This window comes from Falco biarmicus, chromosome W, assembly GCF_023638135.1.
Source record: "Falco biarmicus isolate bFalBia1 chromosome W, bFalBia1.pri, whole genome shotgun sequence".
In the NCBI taxonomy this organism is placed as follows: Eukaryota; Metazoa; Chordata; class Aves; order Falconiformes; family Falconidae; genus Falco; species Falco biarmicus.
In genome coordinates, this window is record NC_079310.1 from 18182492 (window position 1) to 18195204 (window position 12713).

At 41.8% G+C, this 12713-nt stretch overlaps 1 protein-coding gene across 1 annotated transcript; it reads right to left on the bottom strand.

Moving 5' to 3' along the window:
- Positions 1–10459: 10459 nt before the first annotated feature.
- On the bottom strand, positions 10460–12499 carry LOC130141912 (uncharacterized). Its single transcript, XM_056323210.1, is given in 6 exon segments — positions 10460–10695; positions 11055–11811; positions 11813–12138; positions 12141–12176; positions 12179–12253; positions 12256–12499. Coding segments are annotated over 6 exon segments (1674 nt in total).
- Positions 12500–12713: the final 214 nt, after the last annotated feature.

A 12713-nucleotide genomic window follows, 5' to 3' on the forward strand; every position in this document is an offset into this window, starting at 1 on the left:
TGCATTGCTCTCAAGAATGGTGCAGCACAGACCTCACAGCAGACTGTAACTCTCAGGTTGAGTTCTGGAGTGCAGCGCAACACATTTTTGCTTCTCTAATCCCTTCTATAGGAACAGCACATGCTCTTAACTCAATAAATTAGGATGCTGGCTTGCTAAATAAAGTAATGCTACAAGCCCTGCTCTTTCTGGCTTATTAGCAGATGTTGATTCTGTCTGTTAGAATCAGCTGATATTTATTTTTATTGTTAGCACAGGGACATGGGTGCGAAGATTTTGATGGGATGTGTTGCATGAATCTGACTACTCTGAATCAATTCACAAAAGCATACAAAACTTAAAAGCCTTAAACAAAGATCTGCAGCAGAGCCAGGGGTGGGATGCCTTTGGTCTCTTCTCACGGCTGGGAAACTTTGGGCTGTGTATCAAAAGTATTGCAGGATTTATTATAATTGCTTTAACTGTCTTATTGATGTTTGCCTTATGTCTCTCATGCCCTTTTTGCTGTATTCAGCATTTAGTTGATCATAGCATAAGTCAGGTCATAGTCACCCAGCTACACACAGCCTTTGCCTTGTCGCAATTAGCAAGAGAAAGAGAGGACAGAGAATGTCTGAAGAGAGATATATGAGAAGAGAATGGAGAATGTCTGACCTGGCAGGAGATGAGAGAACAGCTGGGTATTGTAAAGGAAAGTAAGAAAGATAAACATGGTTATCTAGTAGCAAATAGGTATCTGCATGCTTGTAGTGATATATAGCTATGTAACTGCATGAATGGTTTCTGCCCTGAGCCTGGTGGTACATACAGCTGAAATTTGTATCCAGTATCAGAGATATAAATATGAGCTCCTCCGTACAATAAAATGTCTCTGGCTGCATATAAAAAAAAAAAACCAACCAAAAAAAGTGACTTTATAAGACTTAGAAAAACAATTGTGAACATAAGAATTTTTTTTTCTTAATTACTCTCCTGTTTCTAGAAATGCGCGTTTTCATCATGTGTGTTTTTCAGTTAAGGGGTAAAATGTGGAAACTAGTTGTTAGGATGACAACTGCAACCTAATCTAATTCCAAGCAATTTGATATAAAATGAACCTCTGAATTTTGTTCATAAATTATAATGGCGTGCTCAACTTTTTTATTTCCCTGTTTATGTATAGTTCTCTATTTATATAAGAAAAAAAACCCCAAAGAACCCAAAACAAACAAGCAAACAAAAAAAAGCCCACAAAGCAACCAGAACATTTTGAGAAACTTTTCTAGTTAACTTTTTCATTTAATTCCAGTAATTATCTAAATGTGTCCGTTCAGCTGTTTGTTTAGTTCTAAGTTTTCATTGTATGCTTTCAGGTTCTTTGAAAAGCAGCAATAACAGTTGAACAATTATTTCAAGTAAAACTTTGTTCTGCACAATTTCCACTTCCATGCTTCAGAATGGAGGCACAGTGGAACACCTGCCCAATTCTAAGATTTCAAGAGCTTTTAAGTAGGTTTTATCTTTTTCTTTTGGGATAGGAAATGTTTCGTAGCAGCTTATATACAGAATTTACAAGTCAAACACAATTTCTCATGCTCATTTATTTGATTAAAAGTTTCTGTTAAAATATTTTCATAAATTTTCCATAGCTTATTGCATGTTCTTACAAGTAATCATAAAGCTATGTGTTGACCTCTGTATGAAATGCGCTGATAACAAGTTTTACATTTTGTGAACCTGATTGAAATGTACAAATGTACACATAAAATAAAGCTAAAATTGTTAATTAAGTGATGAAAAGAAAAATAAAAAAGAAAAAAAAAAGGGAATGAACAGTCCATAACATGTTAAAGATACCTTTTGAAAAAACAAAAAATGGGAATTGTAGGGAACAGAGACAGTGGGTTGTTTGACATTGATAATGTGCAGCTGTGGCCTTGCTTTGACTATGTGCAGCTGTGATCCTGCAGCAACGAGGTAAATAACTTTGAGGGAGTATGAGAAGAAACCCAGATGAAACAGAAACATGGGAGGAATGTGATCTCACCTCTAGAAGATAAGGAAAGAGCAAGAGAGAGAGAGAGAGTAGCCTATGGTGAACAGCAGCTGGGCGCATGGACAGTAGAGTTTGACCAATAGTAAAGCTTTTAGCAGCGCGTGTACAGAGTATGAACTTATAAAAGCTGTAACTAACTAAGAATAAATGTCTTTGCTTCACCATCCTTGCAAAGTCAGTGCCTTGTACGCCACAGTTTGATTCCTTGTGAGAGCATTACCCTATGCCAATATCCCAATGAATGAGTTTTGTGGGTTTTTTAAGCAAGCACTCTATCTGTAAGTGTGTGTGTGACAGGTGAAAAAATGAATTGGAGAAGGATTAAAAACACACATGATAGAGAACTGATCAAAAAGTGAAAAATAAGGAACATAAAAAGAAAGCAGAATGCAAAAAATACACAATATATCCACTGAGAAGACTGAAAGCATCCATGTCAAGATACATGCAGCAATGTTAGACCAGTTTCATTATATGTGGGAAAAACATGGAACAATACAAGAGAGCTGGTGAAATTACTTCATAGTTAAATGACCTATGGAAATGACAAAAAAGATGTCATATAGACACCTTCTTTGGCGTCATATATTTAGTATCAAACAAGGTGTCATATAGACACCAATGGGTCTCAGATGAGAGAACTGTTGTTACTCACTAGTGGGAGGACCTTGCACAGCCTTAGTTTAAATCCTTGTGTTTGACCCTTGGGAGGCAGCAGCTACTGTGTAGTCCCTCGATAGCTTCCTTTTCTGTTCTGCACACCAAAAGCTTTGAAAGGGTTTGCTGCTGATGTGCCATGAACACCATCACACGGCTTCCTTGCACTACCTTGTTGTCCTGTGTCTGCATCTTGCTGCCTTTTGATCTGGACCCCAAAACACAAATGTTTTGGCACAGGGGCTGTTCCTCCTGCTCTGTTTGTGCGGTAACTAATGCAATAGTGACCCTCCACTGGGGCTGGGGGAGCACAAATAACAGCAATCTGGATCTCACTTTATATTTCCTTAACTTGAGTAAGCGCAGGCATGCATGGGTTGAAGAAGGAAGGATAATAATCAGCCCCTTGCTCATGGATTTGGACATTTCTCTATTTTTACTGACCTCTGTGTTCATAACCAAAAAGTAACAGAGCATCACTGCATACTGACAAGTCATTCCGATTGTGTTGGGGTTTTATTTACAACATTAAATCACACTCACAATCAGAACATTGCTGTGTACAGTCTGGCTGAGACAGTATTATTGTAGCTGTTGAGAATTAGACAGGTTGTAGAAGCTGGAACCAATTGCCAGTTACAATGAAAGAGGAACCTCTACATAAATGGCTCAGGATTTCCTGTTATTGCAGATTGATTGTTGTGATGCAAGGCAAGATTCATTTTCCCCCCTCAATAATTAAACACATGTGAAGTAGCATTCTTTCCAGTTCACAACAGTGACTTTCCTGGAGATTGTTTTGACAGTGTTTTCAACTGAAATATTTTTCATTAATATAAATAAGTTTGTTTCTCAAAGTGATGACTCCACAATGACATCACAGCCCACCAATCTGCTTTTTGAGGAAAGATGTTATTTTAAGAATGGTCACAACACAATTCCTTGAAAAAGTCTATCTTAATCCATTCCATTTGCTTGAAATTTTTTGGGCTTGCTTACAAACGTGAGGCTGGTGCAAAATGCTTCAGCATAAGAAAAAATATTTTGTAAGATAAGTTTTAAAAGTATTTTGCTGTTTTATACAAGAAAATTTAAACATGACTGTGATTCAAGTCCACTGATGTTTTTTCCTATATGGCACTACAAAGATAAACTTCTCAGCCAGTTTATTACAGTTCATCTGTAAAATAATTGCATTTGATAGAAAAGATGTGCAGTGCTTATTACTGCCTGGATGTGGACTATGGCCCCAGGCTAAAGCTTGTTGACATTAGTGGGGGTTCTTCCACAGACTTTCATATCTTAGCAGAAAATGAACCATCAAGAAACTTGTTTTTCTAAATATAATAATCTAACAACTGGAGATAACACAACAGTTTCAAATGAGAGTTGAAAATACTAGCAGGATAAGCAAAAATTACAATCACGTTGTATCATTTCTACTCAAAGGGAACAGAAACTTTCTCTACAATATCTCTGCTGAATGATTTTCACTGCAAGGCCTGTGGTCCTTACAGTCCTGCCAAGCATCTCACTTCTGAAAACTGCATGTGCTCTGCATCTCACTGAGCCCAGCCTCTGCTTCACCCTGCATCCTCCTTTCTATATACATGCCAGAGTGAAACACTCCCCGATTTGCCCTGTCCACAGTGCATGTTTGCAGGGCTCATCCAGAAGCCCCTCTGCCACTGGAAAGATGAAAGTATGAAAGTGGATCATATTAAGCAAATTTAGCAAATCCATAAAACAGCAAATGGGCAACTGGCCACACAGCCCACACTTCAAAGGGCAATACACTTCTTGGGTCTCCATCCTGGTAGAAATGGCTGTGTGCAATAAATAGGAAGCATCAGCTAACTGAAGCCTGAAATAAGCTCTTTATACTTTCACTGCTGCTTTTTATTGTGTGGGATAACATAGCTTTTATTACCTCTACTGAAGCAGTTAATTTGTACCCACAATGGCTTTGGGTAAAGACACAACTCAGTTTTCACCTTGACAAAGTCTTTCCAACCCTTGGCCCCTGTCACCCCTTTTCACTGTTGCTTTTTGTGCTAAATGAATGAATGCTCACTCAGGCTTCAAAGTACATGGCAGTTTAAAAGGACTTGTTGTTAAGGTCTCTCAGTGCTTGCTGGGGAATTCCTCACAAAAGCAGATCTCCCCTTAGGGATTATTTCTCTATCTTTGAAGACTGCCAGAATGGCTGCTTTTTATTTGAGGAGGTATTTTAGCTTTCTGAAATGATGGAGCGTATTATGTGTTACAGACAGTTTCATTAAAACAGCTTTACAGACCAAGTATCTGAATGTTGATTTGCCAATATCTAGTTTCCATGTAGCTTTTTCATCCAGCCTAGTCCTTTGCAAAGCTGTCAGAGAGAAGAACCAATCCTCCCCTGAAGTTGAGATAAATTTAAGGACTAAGCATGCAAGTCCAACACCAATTCTGACACTGGCAACCCTACCACTTGTCCCCAGGCCCCTATGCCTTCTGCTGGGGCATGCACACCAGCACCTCACTCCCAGCACCACCAAGTCCCTGTGCACCCAGTACCTGAGTCCCAGCAGATCTGTTGCAAGAGGAGTTGGAGCCTCTGGTCCAGCTCAGATGCAGGGAGGCTTGTGAGCAGGCTCCCCTCTCCAGGCAAACCTCCCACCATCGTACAGGGCTCGTCATGAGTGTGCCTGAAATGCTTTAAGCACCCAACTCCAGGAGAGGGCTCCTAGCAGCTGTTACTGCACTGAGCAGCATGTTAACATAAATACCCACTGATTTGCTTATGCAGCATCCCCTTGTCTCATGAACTTTCATAGTGCTCCCTCTCATAGGCCCTTTGTTTTCCCTGGATGTGTTTAGATGTCTGACTTTGGGATCTGGATTTCATTAGGTGACCAGATGCCTAGAAGTCAGCCACTGCAATACCAAAATCCCTTTGGGCTTAGCCCAAAGCAACACGCTTAATGACATCCAGCAGCTGTAGCTAAGCCAAGAAAGATACAAGATCTTCAAATGTTATTGAAAGACCCACTGCTGAAGCAAATGGCTTTCTCCTTTTTAAAGATGTATGCAGCACTTTCCTGAATGCAGACACAGACACATCCCATCTTCTAAGCACTGAGCACACACATCTCTTTCTGACTCGAAACTGGGATTTAGGAGTGCTGAGAATTTCTGAAAAATTAAATGCAAAGCCTGAGTCTTAAAAAGCTCCCAAGCTGAATGCTTTAAAGCTCTTGATCTGATAGTTGGGGGCCAGCACAGCATAACCAGGAGGTTAAAAGGTGGAGATCAGGTGACAGCACAAGGCACATCCTCTGTGTGCAGTCAGTGCAGGCAACCCATGCCTTCCTTTTCCAAGTTTGCTTAATGTGTTAGAATGGATAAATGATCTACATAACATGTATCACACTCTCCTCCAGAAAAAGAGAAGGGAGATTAAAAAAAAAGAGAGCAGATAGGGAAGAAACTCACTTTAGAAAGATAAATTTAATTGTAAACACATAAGCTTAACATTTATTTTTAAATCAGTAAGCTTAAGAATTAGTTCTGGGCATGTGCTGTAAAACACATGAATTTTTTTTATTATTATTTATTCTGTAGCTAGGATAATGAAAAAACAACACAGAACAGCTATAACTGGAACAGTGTTCATTAATCATTCATCTAAACCATGCCTTAGTTTTCTGAATTTTTAGAAATTCACCAACTAAACCAAAATGTACTTCTGAGGCCAAACTGGAAAGAATTGAAGGAGTTCTCCTATGAGGTAATCTCATAGCAGAAGACTGCTTCATCCCATATTAGAAATGGAATGGATTAGCTGTGCTTGTTATTCATGGGGCAGTGTAGGCATGTCAGGCCCGTCACAGTACAGATGACTTGTCTTCAAAAAGCTGTACCTCTAAGTAAAAGGTAGAAACCCAAAACAGACCCAGAGGGACAGAAATATACTTATGCATGCAAGAAACCATAGGCCCTGGAATAACAAAGCTGAAAGACTAAGGGCCAGAAACACCACCCCCATCTCCGTTATTTCACACACACTATGATGTAAAAATTAATGATTCACTATTATTACTGGATGTTACTTTATAGTGTAAAAAGTTCAAAACCAGAGACAAACACTGAGAATGAAAAAGCTGGCAGTTTCCAGCATGAAGAAAGTGAAATTGGATAAAAATCTGCCTCGACTGTTAATAATGATTAATGTCTGGTAATTATCAGCTGCATAAGGTGGCAAGACCCTTGGCTGACAAAGTGTTCTGGAGAGTTACGTTCACACAAGTCTGAGACACCAGAAAGCTAACAGACACCCTGGTACTTTGGGAAACTTGCTGGGAAGAAGTGCAGTACATCCCAGAAGGAGTTTCTACACATTCATAAATTCTAATTGAATGTAAAACATCCAGGAAAGAGATCTCAGCAATATGATGAATCCAGTGAAAACATCTGTTCACTACACAGAAAGATGGGTTATATAGCCAAGAAATATTAAACCGCCTCAAGAAAGATAAACTAGTAGTATTCTAGCAATAGGCTTGAACCTCTAGAAGTAATAAAAGCTAACTCTTGTTTAGGGGAAGACACGATGTCTTTAGGGGAAAACTGTGTGCACTGCGATATGTCTCTGAACCTCTTGGAAAAACCTGGTCTGTAGAAGGATATTTATCTTTTGTAATCAGAAGAGATGATAGCCACATGAGAGCAACTGCTAATATCTGGGTACTCAGCAAGAGACTTGCTCTGCAGGTCCCTGTAGGCACACCAGCCCATGTCCATGGCACTCCTGAGAACAGAAATCGGAATAACAACCCACTGGCAAGGTCAATATCAGTCATTAGCAGAACTTAAGAGATGCTGTCAAGAGCTTAAAAAATATGCAGCTTTTGCCCGTGTTGTGGTTTAACCCCAGCCGGCAACCAGGCACCATGCAGCCAGTTGCTCACTCCCTCTCACTCAAAGGGATGGAGAGGAGAATTGGAAAGGAATGTAAAACTCAAGGTTTAAGATAAGAACAATTTAATAATTTAAACAGAATAAAGAGGTAAGAACAACAATAATAATAACAACAATACTAACAATAATAACAAAATGGAAAGGTGGGGAAAAAAGGGTAAAGCAAAAGCTGCACACACAAGCAAAGCAAAGCAAGGAATTCATTCACCCCTTCCCATGGGCAGGCAGGTGTTCGGCCATCCCCAGGAAAGCAGGGCTCCATCATGTGTAACAGTTGCTCAGGAAGACAAACACCATAATGCCAAATGTTCCCCCCTTCCTTCTTCTTCCCCCAGTTTATATACTCAGCATGACATCATATGGTGTGGAATACCTCTTTGGCTAGTTTGGGTCACCTGTCCTGGCTGTGTCCTCTCCCAATTTCTTGTGCCCCTCCAGCCCTCTTGCTGGCAGGGCCCAAGAAACTGAAAAGTCCTTGATTCAGTATAAACATCACCCAGCAACAACTAAAAACATCAGTGTGGTTATCAACATTGTTCTCACATCAGAGCCAAAACACAGCACTGTACTAGCTACTGAGAAGAAAATTAACTCTATCCCAGCTGAAACCAGGACAGCCCGTGATGTCAAATATTCATAAGAAAGTGAGAGACTCTGTAAGAGCAGAACTGGTTTAAATCTTAGAAGGGACAAAGAAAAAAAGCCCACAAAGTCTGAAGGAGCTTTGGCACCAAACTATAGGTATCCATTGTCTTAAAAACACCCAGACTGGCAACACAGCATCTGTGCTGACAGTGGGAAAATAATGTAAGTCACAGAAGCTGCTGAACTCATTAGCATCCAGCCTGTGTGTCATCACACAGCCACCCCGAGGACAACCCGGAAAGCGCTTACCTTTACTTTTCAGGAACAGTCTCACCATTAATACTTGGTGAAAACTGCAATTTATATCCTGGGTTGTTGCCACATCATGCAGAGATGGGTAATGGATTCACAATGAAACTGTGGGCAAAGCCTCCCTGGCAGTTCTGCTATTCACAAAAGATTCCCTGCACCCATTATGGTGTTTCCCCAGCCGAGACACAGGCCACTCTGTTAGACACATTAGGGGCATCTCTGGCTTAAAAAAAAAAAAAAAAGAAAAGAATCAAAATAAAGGAAAAAACCCCAAACTCAATAACAAAAAGGCAAGATCTGTTCCCTGACACAGTTTTTGCTGTCAGCTGAGGAGGAGCAGGATGAAGTCCCAACAGTCCAGGAGAAAATGTTTAGTCACCTGCTGCTCCACTTAGACACACACAAGGCTATGGGGCTGGATGGGATCCATCCAAAGGTAGTGAGGGAGCTGGTGGAGGAGCTCAACAAGCCACTCTCCATCATTTATCAACAGTCCTGGCTAACCAGGGAGGTCCCAGAAGACTGGAGGTTAGCCAATGTGACTCCCATCTACAAGAAGGGCAGGAAGAAGGATCCAGGAAACTACAGGCCTGTCAGCCTGACCTTGGTGCTGGGGAAGGTTATGGAGCAGATCATCCTGAGTGCCATCATGCGGCATGTGCAGGACAACTGGGGGATCTGTAGAGGGATTTTTAAAGGACCGAGGACATATGTTACCATTGTCCAGGTTGGACAACCCAGGCCTGTTAGTTGAAGCTGCAGAGCAACTTTGAATTGTCCTGGGAACAAGCAGTGGGAGAAGGAAAACAAGCTGTGCACAAACAAGAAGCCAGGTGCAGAGCAAGTCCTGGGAACCGCGAAATCAACACACTCTCATCGGCACACTCTGATCAGGCGCCTGCAGCATGCTCACTGATCAGTGACACGGACGCCCACGTGACCAGAGACTTTTATCTAATCACCTGTGTGCAAAGTCGGGTGAGCGGCCGGTTTAAGTTATAAATATGACCTGTTTGTTTAATAAAGTGAGCACGGCATGTAGCCATATTGGTGTGATTGTCGTGACTTGGCCGACTCTCCACGGGGGACCCTCTTCGAGTCCATTTCCATTTAACCTCTTTTCTTAGCAAATCATAAAGAGGTCTGTCAATGATAGAAAAGTCCGGGATGTGTTTTCTCCAGAACACCAATAATCCTAAAACATGTTGCAGATCCTTTTTCGACTCAGGCATTTTGATCTGTTCTAAGGAAGCAAGGGTATCTGGTGGGATGCATGTCATTCCCCCTTTCCACCAGATTCCTAGGAATTTCACTTCTTGTGAGGGCTTTTGGACCTTTTCTGGAGGGATCTGCAAACCCAAATTTTCCAAATGTGAAATTATGTTCTGTTGGATTGCTCCCACATCCTCTATTTCATCTCCCCCCCACACAAGAATATCATCAATATACTGATAAACAGCTATGCCTTCGGGTTTTAGTATTTTTTCCAGCTCCTGGGCTAAAGCATGATGAGCCAGCGTGGCGGAGTGTTTATACCCTTGGGGAAGGCGGGTGAAAGTAAATTGTTGCCCTTCCCACGTGAAAGCAAAACGTTGTCTATCTTCTGGTCGCAAAGGTATCATAAAAAACATGTCTTTAACATCTATTGTTGCCATGATTGGATGGGCTTTTTCCTGGATTACTGTTATCAACTCAGCCAGATTAGGGACTGCGGCAGTTAAAGGATCAGTGTTAGCATTCAGTCTCTGAAAATCTACTGTGAGCCACCACTTCCCATTAGGTTTTCTTACGGGCCACACTGGAGAATTAAAAGGGGAATGGGTATTTATCACCACTCCCTGTTCTCGCAATTCCTGCATGACTGGTTTGATGCCCTCCTTCGCTCCCAGGGGAAGGGGATATTGTTTGACATTAGTTACTCTGCTGAACGGCAGTGGGGGTGCCTTTTGGAAGTAATATGACATGCAGCTGCAGTGTTCCAAAGGTCCACAACAATCCTTCAGAGTCCTCCCACTGCTTTCCCCTGAGGGCATCCATTCCTAACAAATTTGTTGGAATGTCTCCAATCACCATTATGACAGTGACCGTACCTTCCTCTCCTGGAAGAGTCAACTTTACCGAGGCAGCTTTCATAACTTCTGTCGACCCTAAGGCATTCAGAACACAAAAATGGCGCTTCAAGGGAAAAACCCCACATCTTTCAGCATCTTCCTCTGTCAGAGCAAAGACCTGTGCACTGGTATCAATTAGAAAGGTCACTGGTGCACGCTTAGAGCCAGCTATAGCTGTGATTAATAAGTCTCTTCCTTTAGTTTTTGTGAGCTGACGGATATAAATCCATCCTCCATTCCCCCGCCCACTACCAGGGAATGGAAGTTCTAGTTTCCCTGCTCATGGGAAACAGCTTCCTCAGCAGGGGCAGCTGAGGGTGTATCTGGTGATATTTTTCTCCTGCACTGTGTATGAGAGGGTTGTTTTGGATTATGCCACTTCAACACTACCTTACTCAATTTATCAAAGGGTAAGCCATCCATTATATCCCTGGGGACTCCCTTTTTAATTCCCAAAAGCCACCACTGTTGTCGAGTCATGGACTGTTCTCCCTTTCCTGTTTTATGGTGTGGATGCTCCTTTCTCAGGACATCAGCGGCGGCTACAGTTTTACCGGTGGGGAGGGGCAAAACCTCAACTTCTGTTTGGTGGATTCCCCTCAATTTTTCCTCTGGGATTTTTACAGGACCATATTTTCTACTATAATCTATCAATTCTTGTGCTACTTGTCCCCAGGTCCATATCCTTTTATTACTTGATGCTGAGGTCGTATGGTGGGAAGAAACTGAATCCGGTGTTTCATTTCTCTGGCTCCTAATAAGACCTTCCAGCCTTTCTACAGGGCCCATCGACGCGATGGTCCTTTGAAGGCTAACCCCCGTAGGTTTGAGTGACTCTGGAAGTCCCCTTATCAAGAGGGTCATGATTTCGGGATTCACCAGCAGAATCATTGGGGATTCACATCCAGGAATTAATTTTCTTTCATGTATCATTTGTAAGCAGGCTGCTTTGTGTACACTTTCTAGCAACTGATCAGCTGTGCTGGTGATTGCCGGGGGATCCCCTCTGTCTAAAGGGTTCAATCCTCCAGCCCAATAAGCAGCCCGCTGGGTTAGGGACCATGGGGCATGTTTATTGCCTGTTGTTAAGAAAACTCCGTGACCCCAATAGCCACCAGCTTCCTTTTCACTTAATTGAATTTGGTCCCCCCCCAGTTAGGGATACATGCCACACGTACACTGTTTTGGATTCTTTAGGAAGGTGTCCATACTCTCTTTTCAGTTTGGCTAGCTCAGTGGCAGTATATGGTATCTCTTTGGTTGTAATGTGAGGATTATCATCGTCCTCATTCAGATAAGTATATTCTGTTTTAATTAAGGGTCTCACTTGAGGGTTTTCTACAAAATGTTTTCTCACCTCTTCCAACTCCTTCTGAGGGTATATTGGGTTAATGCCCTTTTCCTCTACTTCCAGCTCTATTACACTCAGGGCTTCAGTGTCTTTAGAGCATTCTGCCTTCAGAGTGGTTTTAAAAAGCGGTTTTCTTCCCTCTCTTTCTCTAATTGTTGTTCTAAGCCATTTTTTGCAGAACTTTCACCAAATTTTCAAGGGATTCTATAATTTTGTTTTCATTGCTATGTTTTCTAAGGCGATCTTTGCTGCGACCAGGCTGGCTCCTAAAATGGCACAGACTATAGATTTGCCCTTACCTGATCTAACTTTAGCTTCAGTCTGTAAAGAGGTCACTCGGTCCACTACATTCTGCAAGTTTGCCCAATTATCTCGAGCCCAGTCTTCTCCGGGTACGGAGGGTCGAGCCCCATACTTTGCCAGAAACGTGTAAAACATGTCCCAATCTTTCATTAACAAAGGATTTTGTTTATCAGCCTTTTCGGCCATTCTCACTACGAAGGGACCAAACCCACTTTGGGGAGGCTAGACTTAGTTACAAATACACAGCCACTGCTGTGTCGCCCTTCTCTTCCCCGAATGGTTGAAGGGACCAAAAATCTGCTTCGGGAAGGCAGCTTATAGTTACTACAAGGTTGTCCCTTCACTTTCCCAAGCAGAGCAGACAAATTCTCATTAACATGAGGGCAGCCCCCCTTTTTAG